Below are 20,656 nucleotides of genomic sequence, written 5' to 3'. Positions count from 1 at the left end.
TTGACATGATATGGTGGAAGTAACACTGGATGGGGAGTCAGGATCTGGTTCTGGTCCTGGATCTGGCACTTACGAGATTGTGACAACAAATCTCTCTGAGCATCATTTTCTTTTTCTATAAAATGAGGGAGTTCAGCCTATGATGTGATCATGAGTTCCCTTCTGTGACCCTGCTGGACTGGTGAATAGCTATTGAGAAATAAAGGGAAAAGCTTCCTAGCTCTGGATGTCATGTAGTAAGAGCCTCCTTTAAATGCCTTTCCAGCCCATGCATGGAAAAGGAAGCAGGCTATAAATAAGATGCCCTTGCAGAGAACCGGCAAGGGAGAACGCTTAAAATACTTTCGGGTATTTTCCCAAGCTGGACTGAAGGAAGGGGGGTGGGGAAGAACAGTGGGTATAGAGATCAGAAGTAGCATTAGTCCCTGAACATTCTGCCTAACACAATTTTCTGGCCTGCTGTTATAGAACTAGGAAGAGATGGCTGGAAAGGAAACTTAAGTAACTACTTTAACTCCTCTCAGCTCAGCCATAGAGGGAACACAGCTTCCTGCATCATCTTGTCTCCCAGCTACTAACATTTTACTGCCTACCTTATAGGGTCCTCTCAAGCCAGCACAGTTGGGCCAGTTCCTGGGCTGCCCAGATGAAGAATTGGAAGGGGAGCCTGTCTGGGCTAGCTGAGATCCCAGGCCCAGAGCCAGACTTCCTTCTCTCATTAGTTGAAGGAGGGAGCAAGTACTCTGATGACTCCCTCAATTCCTGGTCAGTGACTCCCCCCCCCCCCCCCCCCCCCCCCCCGTTTCTTGTTCTAAGCAGGCCAAGCACCTCTGATCTGCCTCGTGGGTCAAAAGGTCAGACTCCAGGGTCACTGGGACTTTTTTTTTTCTTTAAATGTCAGAGGAAATCACTCCCTGGAGTCCCCAGACCTCTGAGGACTCTGCTGATGGATTGAAAAGGGCAGATTCTTGGCGGGCCCTTTGTCCTGCTACCCCACTTTTGATCTTTGTAGTGGGAGGGCTCAGGGCTTTCCCTACCCTCCCTTCCACTTCCAGGCCTGTTAAAGGGGCCCTGGCCCTCTCTGGCTGGAGCCAGAGTCTTGGAAGAGCAAAATCTCCAGCAGAAATTCATGTTGTAACTCAAATCCTCCTCCTCAACTAGCCTCTCAAAAACAGATTTGTCCTGGGACTCTTTCTTTTTTGAGGTTGGGGAGAGGAGGAGGTAACAGAGAAGAGATGAAATGGGGACCAAGTCACTTTAAATTGAAGATTTAAATATACTAAATCAGTCCAAAAACAGACTCCCATACCCTTGGAAGGGGTTGAGATGCTATCTTTGTATATACTAATATTATGAATTTAGCATGGAAACATTCGAAAAATGGCCAGCTGAATATTAACCAGTATAGAAAGCCAAAATACTGCAGGAGAAAGAGGCCCTCGACTGGCAGCCAAGAGAGCAGGATTATAGTCACAGCTCCACTACCAGCTCACTGTGTGTCGTTGGGCCAGTTATTTCCCATCTCTGGGCCTCCATTTCCTTGTCTCTAAGATGGAGATGGCCTTGATGGCCCTTCTCCTGCTAATGTCCTAGGGCTCTCTGTTCTTTCTTTGACAGTTTTCCCCACCCTAAAGTATAGCTGGGAGGCCATCAAAAATGGAAGCGTCCTTTCTGAAAACAAGAAATAGTTTGTTCTCTCCTCACAGCTAGTGTCGAATTTACCTGTTTTGCCTGGATAGTAACCCCATGTAGAAACAAGTTTCGTTTTTTGTTTGTTTGTGGGTTTTTTGGCACTAGAAAATGTTCTGGATCTGCAGTCAAAATGGCCTGGGGTTGTACGATTTTGAACCCTTTCCTGCAGCCCCAGTTTCTCCGAAGCCAACTCTAAATCCGTCCTATGCACACTATTATATTTTTGAGCCCCTTGCTATTTATTTATTAGGTTCTAAGAGTGTAGGGTTGAATCCCAATACTCTCATCAAGGCTCATTCATTCCAGCTAAGGAGATACGCTATCTGTGGCAGAGTAAAAATGCCAGGCTGTGGATGATAAGAACCTGAATGATAAGTAGAAACAAATGTTATAAAAGTTCAGAAAAGGTAAGAGAGCCCTGGCTTGAGATGGGTTAGGAGAGGGTTTCAAGGAGGGTGAGATTTGAGTAGGCCCTTGAGAGATAGAATTCTGGGTAAATGATAAATAAAACAAATTAAGAACCATCAAATCTGGTCACTGGACACATTCTCAGTATTCTGGCGAAAATATACAGATACCCTGTGTATCTAGTAGCAGAGTCAGGCGTGTGAGGAAATCTGGATTTCCGTTTTAGCCCTGGCATTGATGTATGTATGTGACCTGGATGGAGACACAGAACACAAGGAATCATGAAGTAGTAAAAGGAGCATTAGACCAGGGTTCCAGTCTTAGTTCTGTTATTAGGTGGGTGACCTTGGCTTGGTCACCTGACTTCCCTGGGCCTGTTTCCCCACTTATAAAACAGTGAGCATTGGACTAGAGCTTGACTCCCAAGGGCCTCCCCGCCCCCCCCCCCCCCCGTTCTAAGAATGTATTGGGCTCTTCATGCCTCATTTTCTGTCTGTAAAATGGTGCATGCCAAGAGTGACACCTCTAAAGAGCCACCAAGAAAGGTGAAACATGGATTTGGGGGCATTCTAGGCAGGGTGAATAGCAGGAGGATGAGGGAGGAGAGGAAATGAAACTAACCTGAATGGACCTTGGAAGATTAGGTAGGATAGAGTTGCTCTATGAAGCTTCTTGAGTCCCAAGCAGACAAACTTCCTGAATCAGAGTATTAGACCTAGATCTCTCATATCAAGGCAGTGCTATGTCTGGGACTAGAATGTGAGCTTACAGCCCAGGGCTCTTCACCGCCCCACACTCTTTTGTGTGTGTTTTTCTGCCTGCTGGGGGTGGGTAACACATGGGAGTAGGCATTGACCAATGATCCATATACCTTCCCTGAAAATAGATACTCCCTTTCTCTTGGCTCCCATCTTTATCCCATGGTAGGAGCCTTGATTTCCCTAATTGATCTGCCAAGACAGAGTTAGTCTGAGGTTAGTGCTTCCATTCCCGAAGCTCAGATTCAGATTACAACTGCCCCCTCCCACCTCCTTTCTCTCTCTCTCTCTCTCTCTCTCTCTCTCTCTCTCTCTCTCTCTCTCGCTGGGGATGGGCCTCTTCCCTTCCCCCAGGGCTCCCCTCCTAACCACACACTTGTCTCCCTCTCTCTCAGTCAGTCTGTTCAACAGTTCCCCAGACTGGTGGCTGTACCTCCCTCTCCCTGCCCCACCCCCATTCTCCTTTCACTGTTCTGGCCAGCCCCTGGGAGCCACTGCGGGCTGTTTGGGAACAAGCCTGAGGAGGCTGGGGAGGGGCCGGGAACCACATGGACTGATTCATTCAGAAGCAGGAGATGCCCTGGGTCCTGTCCTGCCTTCTTAGCCCTGTCTCAGGAACACTGGCCCACAACCTCTCCCCAATGGATCTTAAAGAGCTAAGACATCCTACCCCAGGAAGACCCAGCATCTAATGCAATCACTGGCTTCAGGTAAATCCAGGGAACAGGGAGGAGATTGTGAATCCGGTGAATTTAGGTGAAGAAGATAAGTCCACTTACTAGAAGAGAGGTATAAATAACCACTGGGAAAGGACTGTCTGGAACACAGGGGAGGAGAGAAACCCCGAGAAGAGCAAGCTGTTCAGGACAAGGAAGCAAGCCAAGGGCCCCTAGAGTGTGGATGCCTGCAGGGAGAGTGGAACCAGGGAGCTGGAGCTGCTGGGGTCTGGTGCTGGGGGAAGGCCCAGGCTATGATCCTCATGCCGGCCCTGCTGCTGATCCTGACCCTGTTTTCAGGGCTAGCTGATGGAGCCAGCCTCAAGCCTGAACCAATGAGCCACCTAGGTGTGTGCCCCAACCAGCTCAATCCCAACCTGTGGGTGGATGCCCAGAGCACCTGTGAGCGAGAATGCCATGTGGATCAGGTGAGAACTGGGAGGTTGAAGCGGGTGGGGGGTGGGGTGGGGGGGGTGGGCAGAGATTATTTTAAGAGCATCTGGAGCCCTTCCCACACTTCCTGGGGGTCTGCTTTAAGTGAGAGCTCCTCCAAAGCCTGGTGTTGCTGAATTGCTAAAGAGCAGTCACTTCCCTCTTTTTTGCCTCAATTTACCTGTCTCCAAAATGGACAGCATAGTCCACCTAGATAGCCTCAACGCCAAGTAACTATAGCACTCTCTAGCCAGAACGCTAAGCAGTGATCTTTATTCAAGATTCCACATCCATCTGTCCCAAATAGTTCCTTACTACCTAACCACCACCACGGAGAAAAAAACCATCCAAAGGTAATTTAAAAAACAAACTCCAGAATCAAGGAGCCAGAGAAATACAGAGAAGACTATTTTTTTTCCCTATAAGTTCATGAAGATGTCACTTGCAATCTTATCTTCCCATTGCATACCTAGATGGATTTTTGTATGGCATCTGGTCTCTGTCTAGGGTTCTAACCCGGAACCCACAAAATTGTTTTGTTAATTGTTCAACAACTTTTTCAATATACTTGGTTCCCTTTGTAATCCTATATATTTTGTATTATGCATTTAAAAAACATTCCAAGAAGGGGTCCATTGGCTTCGCCGGACTGTTGAAGTCCCAGACTCAGAAAAGGTTAAGAGCCCCCTGGTCTAGTCCATTCTCCAGCCCTCCCAGATTGATAAACGATGTTCCTCCACTTTCCCAGGAGGAGACCCCTCTGCCCTATCTGCAGTCCTCTTTTAGTATAGCGTCCTTGTATTTCCCAACCCTGAAAAGCTTGGAAGTTCTTTCCAGTGTCTGACTCGACTCTTCCCTGCTGCTTTTGTCCCAGACCCAGAGTGTACAGCGGCAGATTCCTTTCTGCCGTCTCTACGCTATTCCTTTTTCATGTGCTGGACCATCGTAGTTGAGTCCCTATTGCATCTGGGCCTTCTCTAAGCTAAAGCAACTGAGCTTCTAGAGCCGCAAGTCATATTCCCCACCCCTTCTGATGGGGAGGATCTGCACCCCTAGAAGGAAAGGCCCTTGAACTTTCCCACAAATTTCAGGAACCCAGTCTTGAACGCCAGCAAAAAAACACCAGCCTAAAATTTGTGGAAAAGTTCAAGGGCCTTTCCTTCTAGAGGTGCCCCGCCCCCCGCCCATTTCCACCTTTAGTCTCTGTGAGTAGTATGCCAAACTGGACACAGATCCCTGTGACAAGGGCCTTTTACCAACCCGGAAGCCAGGACATCCTTAATTGCCTTGTGGTCCCGTGTCCTAGACCCTAATTTATACACCATGCCAGAACTAAGGGAGAGCAAAGTTCACCAAAAAAAACATAGATCATAACTTGGCGGGGAGGAGTAGTGGAAGGCAATATATGACTTTTATAAATATACAATTTCAATGCCAAAAAATTCCACTGTCTATGCCACATAGTGATTTATTTTGTGATGAGTTAAGTTGGCTGTGTTAAGAATAAAAGCTCAAAGATGGAAGTAGGGAAAGAGATGAAGAAGTGGGGGTAGGCCTACAGTGATCAAGCCTTGCCTAGGATTTCTCAAGTGGCCATGTGGCTTTAAGGAAAGGGGGAGAGGGGTTATGTGACTTATGGACTTTGTCTCCAAGGTCACTAAGCCACAGACCATTTTCCTAAAGCCACAATTTGTAGCTGTGCAATCTTGTCTTTCCACATTCTCTTCAGATTTGCCCAGGCTTCCTGATTTTCTGGGTTTTTATTAACATTTTTCTCCTACTTCCTAAGTCACAAGACATCACTCCATTAACTCAGTATTACTAACAAACTCCCTGCGTTCAAGTAAGTCCTTTTGGAGAATGGCCACCAGCTCCCAGCCTAGGGGCGTGTAGTCTGTGGACCCAGTAGGTAATAGTACTACTTTACATTTGCCAACTTCCACACCCAAAGTGCTTTTCCATCTCATTTGACCCTCTGGCTAGTCTATGAGGTAGGTACACTTGGGATGACCATACTTCATTTACAGAAAGGGAAGCTGAGGCTGACGAGGAATGAAGCAATTTTTCCATAGTTCTTTAGCTAATTAGTGGTGGAGCGGAGCGACTTAAATTAGTTCGCATTAAATGAGCCCCAAATTAGTCCCAGCAGGAGTCTAGCACTATTCACTGACCTTGGCTAAACTACTTCCTCTCTCCAGGCCACAATTTCCTCTTCTCTAAGATGAGGAGGTGGGGCCAGGTGGTCTCTAGGGTCCCTCTTGCTCTGATGTTCCATGATTCTCTCCCCAACATCCCAACCCAGAAACAGACACAGGGAAAGGCAGTAATTCTCCCAAGAGTACAGCGCACTTGCACAAAAGACAAAGATATCTTCTGCAGAGATACAGGGCATGTTTACTGAGGTGCTGGAGAGAAAAGGGATGTCTAGGGCACCTCTCCTGCTATAGACTGGGCCAAAACAAAGATAGTGGCCTAGGTTTTTGAATGAGAAGACACAGAGCAAAGGGTAGATGGGAAGTGGGAGGGTGAGGAAAGGAGGCAGAAGGCTTTCATCCGGCCCTAACTCCTCTCCCCTCCTTCCCAGGACTGCAATGGTTTTGAAAAGTGCTGCACCAACGTGTGTGGGCTTCGGAGCTGTGTGGCGGCTCGCTTTGCTGACAGTAGCTCTGCCGCTCCGGCACCAGCTGCCTCCTGCGAAAGCTTTGTCTGCCCCCAGCAAGGCTCTGATTGTGATATCTGGGATGGCCAGCCCGTGTGCAAGTGCCGGGACCGCTGTGAGAAGGAGCCCAATTTCACCTGTGCATCGGACGGCCTCACTTACTACAACCGCTGCTACATGGATGCTGAGGCTTGCCTTCGGGGCCTCCGGCTCAGTGTGGTCCCCTGCAAGTATGTCTTCAGCTGGCCCCACACCAGCCCCGGGCCTCCTGAGACCACCGCGCCCCCCACGCCTGGGGCAGCCCCTGACATACCCATCCCGCCAGCCCTCTACAGTAACCCCTTCCACCAGTCAGTCTATGCAGGGGGCACAGCCAGCTTCCACTGTGATGTTAGTGGCCGCCCACCCCCTGACATCACCTGGGAGAAGCAGAGCGATCAGCGGGAGAACTTTATCATGAGGCCTGACCAGATGTATGGCAACGTGGTGGTCACCAACATTGGTCAGCTGGTGGTCTATAATGCACGGCCTGAGGATGCTGGGCTCTATACCTGCACTGCCCGCAATGCTGCCGGCCTCCTCCGAGCCGACTTCCCCCTCTCTGTCATCCAGCGGGAGCCCCCGGGAGGGGAGCTCCCGGTCCCCAGTCCACCACCCCCTGCTCCAGTGGAATGTCTAAAGGAACCAGACCGTCAAGACTGCCAGGGCACCAGCGGCCGAGTACAATGGCACTTTGATGCCAAAAGGGGTGGGTGTACCACCTTCCAAGACAATGGCTGTGATGCGGGTAATGGCAACCGATTCGAGACCTATGAGGCGTGCCAGCAGGCCTGTGCTCGGGGCCCTGGGGATGCCTGCATCTTGCCTGCCGTGCAAGGCCCTTGCCGAAGCTGGGAGGCTCGCTGGGCCTATAGCCCACTACTGAAACAGTGTCACTCGTTTGTGTATGGGGGCTGTGAAGGCAATGCCAACAACTTTGAAAGCCGGGAGAGCTGTGAGGACGCGTGCCCTTTCCCCCGGACACTGCCCTGCAAGGCCTGCAGGCTCAAAAGCAAGATGGCGCTTAGTCTGTGCCGCAGCGACTTTGCCATCGTGGGGCGACTGACAGAAGTGATCGAGGAGCCTGATGCTGGCATTGCCCGATTTGCCCTGGAGGGCGTGCTCAAGGATGACAAGATGGGCCTCAAGTTCTTTGACACCAAGTATCTGGAGGTGACGCTGACTGGCATAGACTGGGACTGTCCCTGTCCCAACATGACGGCTGGAGATGGGCCGCTGGTCATCATGGGTGAGGTGCATGACGGGGTGGCTGTGCTCCACCCCAGCAGCTATGTCAGGGCTGCCAGTGATAAGCGGGTAAAGAAAATCTTAGAGTTGATTGAGAAGAAGGCCTGTGAGCTGCTCAACCGTTTTCAGGACTGAGCCTGGGTGTATGTGCACGCATAGGCATGACACACCCCTAAAGGGGCAGGTTCTGCCCAATCCCTAGAGCCTCCTAGAGCCCCACTCAGCCTGTGCTCATCAAGAGGTGAATAAAAGGTGTTTATCTCAAGTCTTTGTTACCCTTCTGCCCTTTCCTGAGGAGAGGGACCCAAAATGGATCAAGGTCTGGGACACTCTACCTGAAGGCGGGCCTGACTCTCCATGACTTCCTTTAGCTGCTGTCTTATTGCTCCACTCCCTCTCCAGCTGTACAAACACTACCTCCTCTTCCAAACATCACTAACTCCTAGACTCAGATTCTCTGTTATTTGGGGCTTTTCTCTTCTTGGTCAATCCAACAGCTGCATTGCCCCCTAGGTTGGCCACACTAATCCAGGGAGAAGGCCACAGTCCTCCCCCATCACTTCCACATCAGGGAGCTTGCCCTTCCAGTGCCCCAGACAGCTTTGGAGTTCACCCATCATCACAGCCTAGGCAGCCCTGGTCTGAGCTATGCCTGGAGCTGTGGTCAGAGTTCACTAGGGCCAGATGGGAAGGGAAAGTGTCAGAGCTCCCTAAAAACGAAACTTCCCCGGGACACAGCCCAACAAACCAGAACCTTCATCTGGGCAACCCCAGGCCTGACCTCTCACTGGGGAAAGGTCAACGTCTACTCCTGGCAGTCAGTCAGAGGCTTGTTCTTGTCCCCCTGATTGGGGCTCAGAGGTTAAGAAAGGGAAACCATTCGATCAGCTGTGGTTGCTGAGAGACAAGGCAAACAGGGCCCCTAGAGAGGCCTCTCAGCCTGGGGTACTGACCAGAAAGATGGGAGGGGAATAGAACTGGGGGCCCAGAGGTGGCTGTGTTGCTTCAGAGAGAGTGGGGGTAGGGACGGAAAGTCAGAGGGTCGAAGCTCTTCCTGGAGATTCTAGAGAGCTCCAGGCCTCTGAGAGGAAAGGCTTGCAGGGGTGGAGGGGAAGCAGGGCCCTCATTCCCTACCTCCATACATCTAAGGCCCCATAAAGGAGGGGGCAACCCCATTCATCCTAGGGAATCTTAGTGCCTTCCCTCAACCAGGTCGTGGGGGCTTCTTCACTTCTCTAACCTTTCTCCAGCAACAGGTGATTAAATACCGCTCCCCCCATCACTAGTGACGGGAACCCAGGTTCTAAACTCCAGCTTTCCTGGCCCTAGAGCTTTGGGAGTTGGGCCCTTTTTACTTATCAGCTTCCTTTTCCTGACCCAAGTCCAGCAAGGCACAAGGAGTCACTTCTCACCATGGCCACCAGGGGGAGCTAAGACTCCACACAAGGAGCACCCCTGAGTCTCGCTGCTCAGGTTCCTTGGTCCCCATACTCTGGAACAAGGGCCACCAGCTCAGTGCCAACTCTACAAAGATTTTCAGACAGTGCATTTATCCCATCCAAGAAGAAGGACGTGACCACAGAATCACAGAATGTTAGAGCTGAGATCCTTTACTCCAACCCACTCAAGTTATCAACAGAAAAACTAAGGCCCACAAGGTGTCATGAGATAAGTCAATGACAGAGACAGAACCCACCAAAAAAAGTGGATTTCATTCAAGGTGGCAAGGATATACAATAAACACCTTTGCCCCCATAGGCTCAAACTCTTGCCTCTCCATGCATGAAGATAGGGATGTCTTAGAAAGCATGCGGGGGGTGAGGGAGAAGAATGCCCTTGGCATGAGAATGGGCCTGGCCAAGAGCTGGGTGACACTAGGATCTGGATGTGCCAATGCTTGATATTCAGTCCCAATTCTGCTCCTGCATGGCAGGCCCCTGGAGAAACATCCCTAAACATGCCAAGCTTCTGAAAAGCTAGGACCTGCTCAGAAACGATCCCCCATTGGCAAGGTAGAAACCTATTAACCAGAGAAGCTCCAGGCTCAGCCTGGACATAAAGATAAACTTGGCAGGTGTCAGTAGAGACCCGACCCCTGGTCTTTCTGAAGTTCTGGAACTGTGTGGCAGGCACAGTGGTAAAAGCTGGAATCCTCCCAAGTTTTGTGAGGAGTAATGATAGGGGATCAGTGAGTCACTGTTTTCGGAAAATCAGGCATTTGTTGTTGGCTGGCATGTCAATCTGGAAAGAGAAGGACGGGTAATAGAGAATGGAGATTCACCTGCTCAGCTTACTACCTGCCCATCATGATGACCCTGGCAAGTGACTATGTTGCTATTACCTCTAGACAACATAAACTCAGATGCATCTGCCGTTGGCTTCCAGGGAGACCCAAACCAGAAAAGGAGGAGGGAAAATAGAAGGCCCAGTTCCACACAGTACCAGCCCTGGTCAGTGCCCACTTACTCCACAGCCCAAAACAGTACCCATGCTGGTTCCTACCATTTTCTCCAGGTAGAGGCCACTGGCTTGGGCAAGCTGCTGCAAAAGGGATACATCCCGGAGCCCCCAGGCTGGATTCCTGCAAAACCATCATACAGAGGAAGGTGGGGAGAGTCACTCCTTTGAGTGTCCCTTGTAAGTGAGCCTCCAACCCAACCCAGGAAGCAAAGACCTTGGTGGTCCACCACCACCACAGCACCCCCAAGTGGTCCCCAGTACCTGCATCTGAGGCTGATGTCAAAGTCCACATTGCTCTGGGGTGTGATCGTCCCATTGATGGCATAAGGCTGTCAAGGATATTGAGACACCCCCCAAGACCCCATGGTCAACAGTCAGTAGAATCCTATCACCCTTCTGCAGATCAAGCAATGGGGTGCTGAGGAGGAGCTTCCACAAAGTAATCTGAGCCTTCACAGAATCTGCATCATGAGACCTCAAAGCCCATCTAGTGCAGCCCATACCTGAAAAAAAATTCCCTCTCCAACACCCCTAACAAGTCATCCAGCCTCTGCATGAAGGCCTCCCAATGCAGGCAGCTTCCAACACTTCTAAGTAGTTTTAAATGCTTTTTGTTCTTCAATCATGCCTGACTTTTTGTGATTCCATTTGGAGTTTTTCTTAGCAAAGATACTGGAGTGGTTTGCCATTTCCTTATCTAGTTCATTTTATTAGATGAGGACACTGGAGCAAACTTGCCCTGGGTCACACAGCTAATAAGTGTTTGAGGCTGGATTTGAACTCAGGAAGACTCATCTTCCTGACTCCAGGCCCAGCACTTCATCTCCTGCACCACCTAGCTGCCCTCAGATGTTTTTTGGTTTTTTTTTCCCATTCTCTAAAGCCTAAATCAGTTTCTCTGTAACCCCTGGTTCCTTATTCTGCCACCCAAGGCTGAGGAAAATAAATGGAACTTATCATCCATGGGAAAGCCCTTCAAATACCTGAAAATGGTTATCATTTCTTCTGCTCCTCCCTAAAAGTACCTTCTTCTCCAGGCTAAACATCCCCTAGTTCCATCAGTTAATCCTCAGATGGCATGTGATATTCAGTCCTTTCACCATCCTGGTAGGCTCCATTTCCCACCCCCCGATTTTACTTATACTTCACTGGGATATAAGGAACCCCTCCATGAGGGAACTCCCACCAACACAGGTTGGCACTTGATTTGCAACTTTCAGTCTTAAAGAATTCTCTCTGGCACTGGGGTTGTGACCTAAAGAGGATCACTCTGACAGTATGCATCAGAGGCAGGATTTGAGGCCAGGTCTCTACCCGCTACCCCATATTGCCTCTCTCTATAGATGTATGTCTATGTTCTCCCTAAAATGTGACCCCAAAACCAAACACAGTTCTCCAGATGTTTTGACCAGGACTGAATACTGTAAAATCATTGGCATCTTTCTGAGCACTTTACCTTTCAATGTAGCCTAGGAGAGTATTTGATTTTTGTGGCTACTGAGTTCTGAGGCCCACTTATCTACCTGATCTGCCATGCCTCCCCACCCTCTTTTTCTAAAGTTGATCTTTTGAACATGTGTAGGATTTCACATTTATTCCTTTCATTAAGCTTCAACTTATTCAGTTCAGAGCATCACTCTTGCCTGTTGAGGTCTTTTTTTTTTTAACCAGTGCTGCCACCCACCATATTAGCCACCCCCTCCCATCCTCGTGTCATGGGCAAATTTTACAACCATGTCTGTCCTGGTTTTATCACGAATAAAAATGTTTAGTAGCACTGGGCCAAAGACAGATTCCTGGGTCAGGACACTAGAGACCTCCTTCCAAGTGGCCACTGATACTTTTGGCCTTGACCCCAACCCACTCTCCTCCTAAGCTCTTGTCCCATCCTATAGAAGAAGCACATGGAATGGGCAGTCAGAAAGAAGATGTGGCAGCAGGGTGAAGGAGTCATTTCCACCAAGGCAGAACTCAAGGCTTTGAGCAGGACTTACCCCATAGGTGATCACCAAACCATTAGGTTTCAGCAGCTGTCCGGCCCCTTTGAACAACCCCTGAGGAGAACAAGAGGACTCTGGAACAGAGAGATCTGGAGGAACCACTCCCAAACTGGGCATCTCTCACAGCCCCATGCAAGAAATAAGTCTCCCATACTGAGCAGAAACTAGAATCCTAATGCTGGCTGCCAGCGTGTCAGTCTCTTCCTCGATCTATGCCTCAGTTGGTAGCTAAGGTTCTTTCTGTTCTAAGAGCTCTTCCAGCTCTGGCATTCTCTGTTCTAAGGTTCCCTCACAGCTCTGACATTCTGTGTGTCCTCAAAGCAGAAGTCACTGTCCACTCAGGACTCCACTCACCTCTGTGCAGCTCATGGCGCTGATGTGAATCATATTGATACAGAGCACCAGGTCCAAAGACCTAGGCTGGATCCCTCCCCATTTCTCCCAGCTGCAGGAAGCATCCAGGAACAGGGGTGGCCTCACGTTGTGAAGCTGCCAGTTCTTGGTGAGAGTCAAAATGCTGGAGAGAAAAAAAAAGCCCCAAGGTTGGGGAAGGGGAGGCTGGGAACCTAGGTCTCCAAACACTGCCCTTCCTATCCTGGATGCCAGGGATCTTACAATGCCACAGGGTAATGGGCCTCAATAGTTAATGATGCAAAAAATAACATTGGGACTGAGGGGGTCAAGAGACCTGGGTTCTAATTTACTATGTAGCTTCAGGCAAGCTGTTTCCTCTCTGGCCTTCTTTTTCCATACTTGTAAAATGAAGAGGTTAAACTAGATCTAAGGCTTCTTCTAGTTTTAAAGTCCTCTGAATATATAAGTCAGCTTATTTTTGGTTCAGCAACATTATTGGCACTATTACAGCCCAAAATGACCCTGGGGGCAAATGGGCTGGGGAGTCTTCCTTGCAAGAGTTTTCTCCATCCTAGAAATGGCTCACCCACCAGTGATCACTGAAGGAGGAGCACCGTCTCACCTTTCGAGAGGGGATGTATGTAGGGGCCTGGAAAGAGCACTGGAAGTGTTTTCAGAAGCTAGCTGGAATCCTGGCTGTGCTGCTTACTACCTTTGTGACCAGGGAACAAGGCTTGAGTTTTCTCATCTCTTAAATGAGGTTGGACCAAATGATCTGTAAGGCCCCTTCCAGCTTTAATCCTAGAATCCTATTCTGTTTTCCCCATCTCTGCTCTTCTCCCACCAAGGATGATTTCCCTAGAGCTAGCCGGCCTGATCACTAGCAGGACTAGATGTATCTAACCACTCTGGCCATTGTTCACTTCCCTTTCCCCAAAGGTTACAGGAAAAGTTCCTGCTTCATCTCATTGTGTTGTGCTTGTCCTTTGTTTTTGAAGAGGTCCGCGGCGTCAGGGAAATGATGACATGACTTACAGTTGACTTTGATCCGAGTGAGGGAGAGCTGTGCAAGGTCACCAGCCTCACTTTGTCCTCCAGAGCCATCTGGGTCCAGTGGCCTGATATCTACCAGGATGACTGGAGATGACCCAGGATGCAATGGGAGACCCTTTTAGGCTCAGGCCTTTTCATGTACTCATCTAGACTGAGGTAACTCGGTCCCTGCCCAAGCTCCACTTAATGGCTGTATTTTGGGGCCCTCCAGGCTTAGAGTGAATGTCAAAGGTAACTTCATCTAGTTAGATTCAGACCAAAGGGGTGAAACGCACCTTCCCCTTCCCTCAGGGATGGGTGCTGGCTTTGGGATCCGGGTGTGGGGAACAAACAGAAATTGGGTGCTGGGAAGAGACAGCCTCTGGAATTCAGGACCTCCCTGTGTCCCACCCAGCCTCTAAGAGCTCATCCTTGACCCTCTCCTCTTCCAAGGGAGGTGTCCTGAGTCATCAGTTTGAGACAGATTTGGAAAAAAAGTTCCCCTGGGAAAAAATAAAATGTTCCCCTTTTTGCCACCCCACCAAATATACACTGCCGTGTCAGCAGAAGAAGGAATCAGGGTTGGGTTTTAGGGCAGACGGGAGCTGTTTGGAGTGGGGCGGGGAGCAGGGAAAGTGGAAACTGGTGCAAAGGTGACAGAAGGAGTCTCCGCCCTCCTCAGAAGTAGAAAAAAACAGGACAAAGGGGTGGGCAACGAGACAGAAGCCAAAGTGAACGGGACACTATGGGAGACGGTACCCCATCCACCTCCCAAGCTCCCCTCTTACCTGTTGAGGCTCTGCTGGTCCACCTCCGTGGGCTGCCACACTGCCTTGGGGAAAGCCTGCGAGAAATGGGCCACGTGCTGACCCGAACCTGACGCTATCTCCAGTACCTGGAAATCGGCCTGGGCAGGATCTATGAACTGCTGCAGGACCCGGAGAATGGGGTCCTTGTTCCGCTCAGCTGCTGCAGCCACCAGCATCCTCTTGAGTGTGATCCCCCAAATGCTTCCTATAACTGGTCTCTTAACCTAAAAGGCCTCTCGCCCTAATTCTCCCCTTTAATCTCTCCCTGACTTCCCCCTCCCCTTTGCCCTGATCTCTCCCTGGTGCCCCCCACCCTCTACTCTGCCGTCTCCCTGAGGCTCTGACCTCTTATCCCTGATTCTACTTATCCTGACGAGGAGTGGGGGGGCTGAACGACCGTGGTTCCCTGGATCCCTAGATTTCCTGTCTCCGCGGGGTGCCGCTCTGCCAACTCCTGACCTCCGCGAGTTGCGAAGTACGCCGGGATTTGTAGTCCGGCGATCTCTCTACGCCCCGTCCCCCGCCCCGGGCGGAGAGTCACGTGTGCTACAGGCTTGGGCTACGCAGCTGAGGCATTTCTGAGGAAGACTACAACTCCCAGAAGACTGTGGGCCTCTCCAGCCACCAGTTAAAGGGCCCACACCTACAACACTCCCACACCTTCCACGCTCGTGCTCTCAGGGTCTTACAGACTGAGGGAGTTGAGACTCACAGACCGCCGCAGGGAGGTCGCAGTATATCCCTGCTTCCCGAAGCCGAACTATTTTTGACCACGTTTTCGCGTATAGAGTCGGCCCACGGAACGCGGACCTCCCTCTAGAAGGCTAATTTTAAATAAACGAGGTTAACGGAGTCATTCCTTATTGGAATGAAGAACAGTTTTCAAAGAAAAATTACTCAACGGGGAAAGAAAAGGTGCGCCGCCCGGGAATCGAACCCGGGTCGCAAGAATGGGAATCTTGCATGATACCACTACACCAGCGGCGCTGTTGCTGAGGGCCTCGCCTAGAAACCCGAGGAGCCTATAGGAAGGGATTTCTGCGGCAAAGCGCCTGCGCGCTGGGGACCAAGCCGGCGCAACCTTAGCAACTCGCCCCGGATAGGTTGGGCTCGGACCCCGCGGGGGTCTGTTGCTGGCGTTTGGGGTGCGGTGAAGGCGGAGGGAAGAAATGGTGGAGGGCCTGGAAGCCCTCCCTCGCAGGGAGCTGGGGGAGGCGGCGTGCCTGCACTCTCTGATTATACACGTAAAATTGGGAGGGCAGGAGCGTGGTCTTTCCTACTATTCATGAACGCTCCAATTTGGGCTGATAACCCCCCCCCCCAAAAAAAACAACTGTAAGATGTCGAGATGTCCTTACACCGTGTACCGAGATACAGTCAACCTGGGTGCCCAATTTAGACATAAAAGGTGATGCGGTGAGCAAGGAGCCCTTCACCTGTCGGATCGATGGAGATAGAGAACATCATGAAATGCGAAGGGGATCCTTTGGATTACTTTAAATTAAAAGGGTTTTTCACAAAAACAGTGCCAACGCAACCAAGATTAGGAGGGAAGCAGAAAGCTGGGAAACAATTTTTACTGCCAGTGTTTCCGATAAAGCCCTCACTTCCAAAGCTAAGTCAAATTTATAAGAATACAAGTTATTCTCCAATTGATAAAGGGGCAAAGGATATGAACAGGAAGTTTTCAGATGAAGAAACTAAAGGTAAGGGGCATCTAGTTAGCGCAGTAGGTAGAGCACCGGCCCTGGAGTCAGGAGGACCTGAGTTCAAATGCACCCTCAAACACTTGAACACAGGTAGTAGTTGTGTGACCTTGGACAAGTCACTTAACCCCAATTACCCTGCCAAAAAAAAAAAAAGAAACTAAAGCTATCTTCAGCTTTATATGTAGTCATAGGAAAAAAACGATCATATATGAAAAAAATGATGGGAATCACTATTGCGTAGAGAAACACAAATTGAAACAACTCCGAGGTAGCACCTCACACTTGTCAGGTTAATATGACAGAAAAGGGAAATGGTAAATGTCCGAGATGTGAGAAAATTGGAACACAAATGCATTGTGGATGGACTTGTGAAGTGATCCAAGCATTATGGAGAGTAATTTGAAACTATTCCCAAAGGGCTATAAAACTGTGCATACCTTTTTACAATTTTTTAATGTTTTTTTTGTTTCATTTTTACTAATTTTTTTTGTTTATAGCACTCAGTTCCATAAGTTTTTGAGTTCCAAATTTTCTCCCCCTCCTTCTTCCCCTCCCCACCTAAGATGGCATTTAATCTGATATAGGTTCTACATATACCTTCACATTAAATTTATTTTCCCAATAATCAAGTTGTAAAGAAGAATTATAACCAATGAAATGAACCATGAGAAAGATGTAACAAAACCAAAAATAAAATAAAATTATAAAAAGGAGAAATGGAAAATAATTTGCTTCAGTCTGCATTCAGAGTCCATAATTCTTTCTCTGGATGTAAAACCTCTTAAAACCTTGCATTGCTGAGAAGAGCCAAGTGTATCAAAGTTAGTCATCACAGAAGCAATGTGTCTGTGGTTGTGTACAATGTTCTCCTGGTTCTGCTCCTTTCACTCATCATCAGATCATATAAGACTCTCCAGGTTCTTATGAAGTCCATCTGCTCCTCATTTCTTATAGCACAATAGTATTCCATTGCCTTCATACACTACAGCTTGTTCAGCCATTCCCCAATTGATGGGCATCCCCTTGATTTCCAATTCTTTGCCACCACAAAAAGAGCTGCTATAAATATTTTTGTACATACGGGTCCTTTTCCTCCTTGTATGATCTCTTTGGGATAGAGCCCTAGAAGTGGTATTGCTCAGGGTCAAAGGGTATTGTGCATACCTTTTGATCCAGCAATACCACTACTAGGTCTGTATCCCAAAGAGATCATTAAAAAGGCAAAAAGACCCACATGTACAAAAACATTAATAGCAGCTCTTTTGTGATGACAAAGAATTGAGGGGATGTCCATCAATTAGGGAATGACTGAACAAGGTGTAGTATATGAATGTAATGGAATACTCTTGTGCTATAAGAAATGATGAGGTGGCAGATTTCAGAAAAAACCTGAAAACGCTTACATGAACTGATGCTGAGTGAAGTGAGTAGAACCAGGAGAACGTTGTACACAGCGACAGCAATATTATATGATCAAGAATTGTGAGTGACTTAGCTATTCTCAGCAATGCAGTGATCTAAGACAATTCCAAAAGACTCATGATGGAAAATGTTGTTCACATCCAGAAAAAGAACTATGGAGTCTGAGTACAGATCAAAGCATACTATTTTCACTCTTTTCCCCCCTTTTCATGGTTTTTCCCTTTTGTTCTGATTCTTCTTTTACAACATGACTCATATGGAAATATGTTCAATGTGATTGTACATGTATAGCCTATATCACATTGCATGCCATCTTGGAGAGGGGAAAGGGGAGGAAGGGGAAAAAATTTGGAATTCAAAATCTTATAAAAGTGAATGTTGAAAACTAATAATTAATTAATTAAAAATAATTTTTTGCGAAGATGTCAAGTTGTCAAGAACAGGCAGGACCTGTTTGGCTGGAGTGGAACGGGTAGGAGGAGGAATAGTGGTGTGAAGGTGGCTGTGGGGGCCTCCACCCTCCTCCCAAGGAGGAATAGAAAAAAATGTTCTGTGCAGAACAGAGGGAGGGATGGGCTACAAGACAAATTCCTTCCTGCCCTACCTAAGAAGCTAAAGACAAAGGGGCACTATGGGAGCCCCTCCCCCATCTATAGCCCAAAGCCTTCTTCCTAAGCGCCCATCTTACCTGGTGAGGCTCTGCTGATCTCCCTTTGTGCTACAGTACTGCCCTGAGAAAGAAACCAACTTTGTTGTACTAAGGAAATCTTTTTTATTATTAAAAGTTTTATTTAAATATTAATATTGAATATCCATGCCAATGGCTGACCTCACTTAATTCAAAGTGTTAGACATTTTTAATCATTCCCTTGAAATCCCCATCAAGATTCTATGTCCAATCATTTTCAATCTTGTAACCCTGAATGGGATAGTCAGTAAGGAATCCAGAGGCATAATCCTCCTCCTTAGAGAGACCTCCGAAATAAGAAAGGACGGTGTGAAAATACTAGTTACAGTAGGTTTTTTTTCTTTGCTCAAATATTTGTATCACTTCTCCACCCTATGCCCTAGTAAATCAGTAAATATTTATTAAACACCTACTATTTACCAAGTTGGGCAGCTAGGTGCTATGAAAGACTGCTCGGCTGGTGGCTTTGGGGGGCTCCATCCTCCTCCTGAGGAGGAATAGAGAACATTTTGTCCAGAAGAGAGAGAGGCATGGGCAAATCCCTTACTGCCCTATCCAAGAAGCTAAAGGGAATGGACTTCCTGGGTCCAAATCTGATCTCAGACACTTACTAGCTGTGTGACTCTGGGCAAGTCACTGAACCCTGTTTGCCTCATTTCATCTGTAAAATGGGCTGGAAAAGGAAATGGCAAACCACTCCAATATCTTTGCCAAGAAAACCCCAAGTGGTTCTCTAAGAGTCAGACAAGGCTGAACAATAACAACAAATGTGCCAAACACTATGCTAAGTACTGGGGGATACAAAGAAAGGGGGAGAATCCAAAACTGTTTTTAAGAGCTGTTTTTATATTTTATATCTATTTTCTCCAATTATTTATGCCCTGGATAATTTTCAGAAAAATTAAAGGAGTCACAGGGAGAAACCCTACTTGATATTCCAGAATGGTTTATTGGATGTGTCACAAATAAGAACACGGCTGACACAAAAGAAAAACACGGCATATGATCAGATGATATGAGCTCTATACTAAGCTCAACTGTGTCAGTCAACTAGCATTTATCAAACACTTACTATGTGCCAGGAATTATACTAAGCCCTGTAGATACAAAGACAAAAAATAGTCCCGGCTCTCAAGATGCTCACAATCAAATACAAACAAGATACTTACAGGGCAAATTAGAAGTAGGCTCAGAGGGAAGACTGGGAAAGACTTCACATGAAACTTGGAGCTTTAACTGATGAGACTTGAAGGAAGCCTGGAAAGTAGGGAAGAGGTGAGATGGAGCATGGTAGGTTTTGGGCACTGGGTGAGAATCCTCAGGAGTTAGGAGATGGAGAATCTTATCTGAGGAAGGTTAGTTTGACAGTTGAGTGGAGGATGGGTTCAAGAAGGGAGATACTTAGAAGTAGGCAAACAGTCACCGTGTTCCCCTGAGAAATACAACATGTGCACAGATAAGCTCTAGGTAACAGGAAGAGAGAGAATAGTAAATAAAATCAGAATAAAGGCGACTGGCAATCTTAAGCAACATTTTATGTACTTATCTGCTGAACCAACTTTTTCACCGTGTTACCATGAAATTTATATACCCTGACTTTGGAATCAGAGGACTTAGGTTCAGAATTTAGCCTATGCTTCTCACTCATGGTATGATCTTGGTCGAGGCACTTAATTTCCCTGGGACTCAATTTCTTCATATGAAAGATGATAAAAGTTAGAATAAATGATCTGCAAAATGAGAAGATTGAAACGATGATTTTTAAGGACCCCTCGGACTCTTATATTATGATCCTAGAACAATGCAGAGTCAGGGGTGTGGTGGTAAATGCTTAACAACCAGCTCTGGGAGTGGGAGGGAATGTACACACCTTACACTTTTAAGTTTAATCTGTAATATTATCATTTTCATCATCACTTTCTTATCTCTAAACAATCAACAGAATAATAAATCAAGCCATGGTTTGTGGCATTTGCCAATTTCTGAGGCATGAACGCTCACATTGACTTACCTGACTCTCTTAGAACTGGTAAAAGCTGATTCCAAGCACACTCCTGCAGGATCCAGACTTTATAAATAATCTGAGAACATTTGTCACCCTCTGAGGCTTGTGGACTTACATATATTCTCATGAAGTTGAGCTTACCTTTCTTCTTTCCCTCAATGAACTTTAGTCAGACTGGACTCTGCTGGTGTTAGCATTGCCCTCAGGGAAGGCAGCTGTCTTTCT

At 47.9% G+C, this 20,656-nt stretch overlaps 2 protein-coding genes and 1 non-coding gene across 3 annotated transcripts; 1 reads left to right on the top strand and 2 right to left on the bottom strand.

Moving 5' to 3' along the window:
- Positions 1-3,828: 3,828 nt before the first annotated feature.
- On the top strand, positions 3,829-8,239 carry WFIKKN1 (WAP, follistatin/kazal, immunoglobulin, kunitz and netrin domain containing 1). Its single transcript, XM_036739440.1, has 2 exons — positions 3,829-4,002; positions 6,591-8,239. Exons 1-2 carry the CDS (start codon positions 3,829-3,831, stop codon positions 8,085-8,087), a joined length of 1,671 nt encoding a protein of 556 aa, XP_036595335.1. The 3' UTR covers positions 8,088-8,239.
- Positions 8,240-9,541: 1,302 nt separating this feature from the next.
- On the bottom strand, positions 9,542-15,098 carry METTL26 (methyltransferase like 26). Its single transcript, XM_036739213.1, has 6 exons — positions 14,587-15,098; positions 12,767-12,929; positions 12,407-12,466; positions 10,674-10,741; positions 10,455-10,533; positions 9,542-10,193 (listed from the first exon to the last, which is right to left on the bottom strand). The coding sequence occupies exons 1-6, from the start codon at positions 14,781-14,783 to the stop codon at positions 10,146-10,148; spliced, it is 615 nt and encodes a 204-aa protein (XP_036595108.1). The 5' UTR covers positions 14,784-15,098; the 3' UTR covers positions 9,542-10,145.
- Positions 15,099-15,523: 425 nt separating this feature from the next.
- Positions 15,524-15,594, bottom strand: TRNAG-CCC. Its single transcript has one exon. It is a non-coding gene; the product is annotated as a tRNA-Gly (tRNA).
- Between the last annotated feature and the right edge of the window lie 5,062 nt (positions 15,595-20,656).

The sequence above is a fragment of the Trichosurus vulpecula genome, chromosome 9 (assembly GCF_011100635.1).
Source record: "Trichosurus vulpecula isolate mTriVul1 chromosome 9, mTriVul1.pri, whole genome shotgun sequence".
Taxonomy (NCBI): Eukaryota; Metazoa; Chordata; class Mammalia; order Diprotodontia; family Phalangeridae; genus Trichosurus; species Trichosurus vulpecula.
This window is presented reverse-complemented; position numbering and strand designations above follow the sequence as displayed.

What these genes read in the sequence shown, in the direction of transcription:
- METTL26 (XM_036739213.1), bottom strand. Translation starts at nt 14,783, where the DNA reads ATGCTGGTGGCTGCAGCAGCTGAGCGGAACAAGGACCCCATTCTCCGG. An exon ending in GACCAGCAGAGCCTCAACAG is followed by an intron (nt 12,930 to 14,586) that starts GTAAGAGGGGAG and finishes TTTTCTCTCCAG; the next exon opens with CATTTTGACTCTCACCAAGA. An exon ending in GCCTCTACCTGGAGAAAATG is followed by an intron (nt 10,194 to 10,454) that starts GTAGGAACCAGC and finishes TTCTCTTTCCAG; the next exon opens with ATTGACATGCCAGCCAACAA.
- WFIKKN1 (XM_036739440.1), top strand. Translation starts at nt 3,829, where the DNA reads ATGATCCTCATGCCGGCCCTGCTGCTGATCCTGACCCTGTTTTCAGGG. An exon ending in GAGAATGCCATGTGGATCAG is followed by an intron (nt 4,003 to 6,590) that starts GTGAGAACTGGG and finishes CCTCCTTCCCAG; the next exon opens with GACTGCAATGGTTTTGAAAA.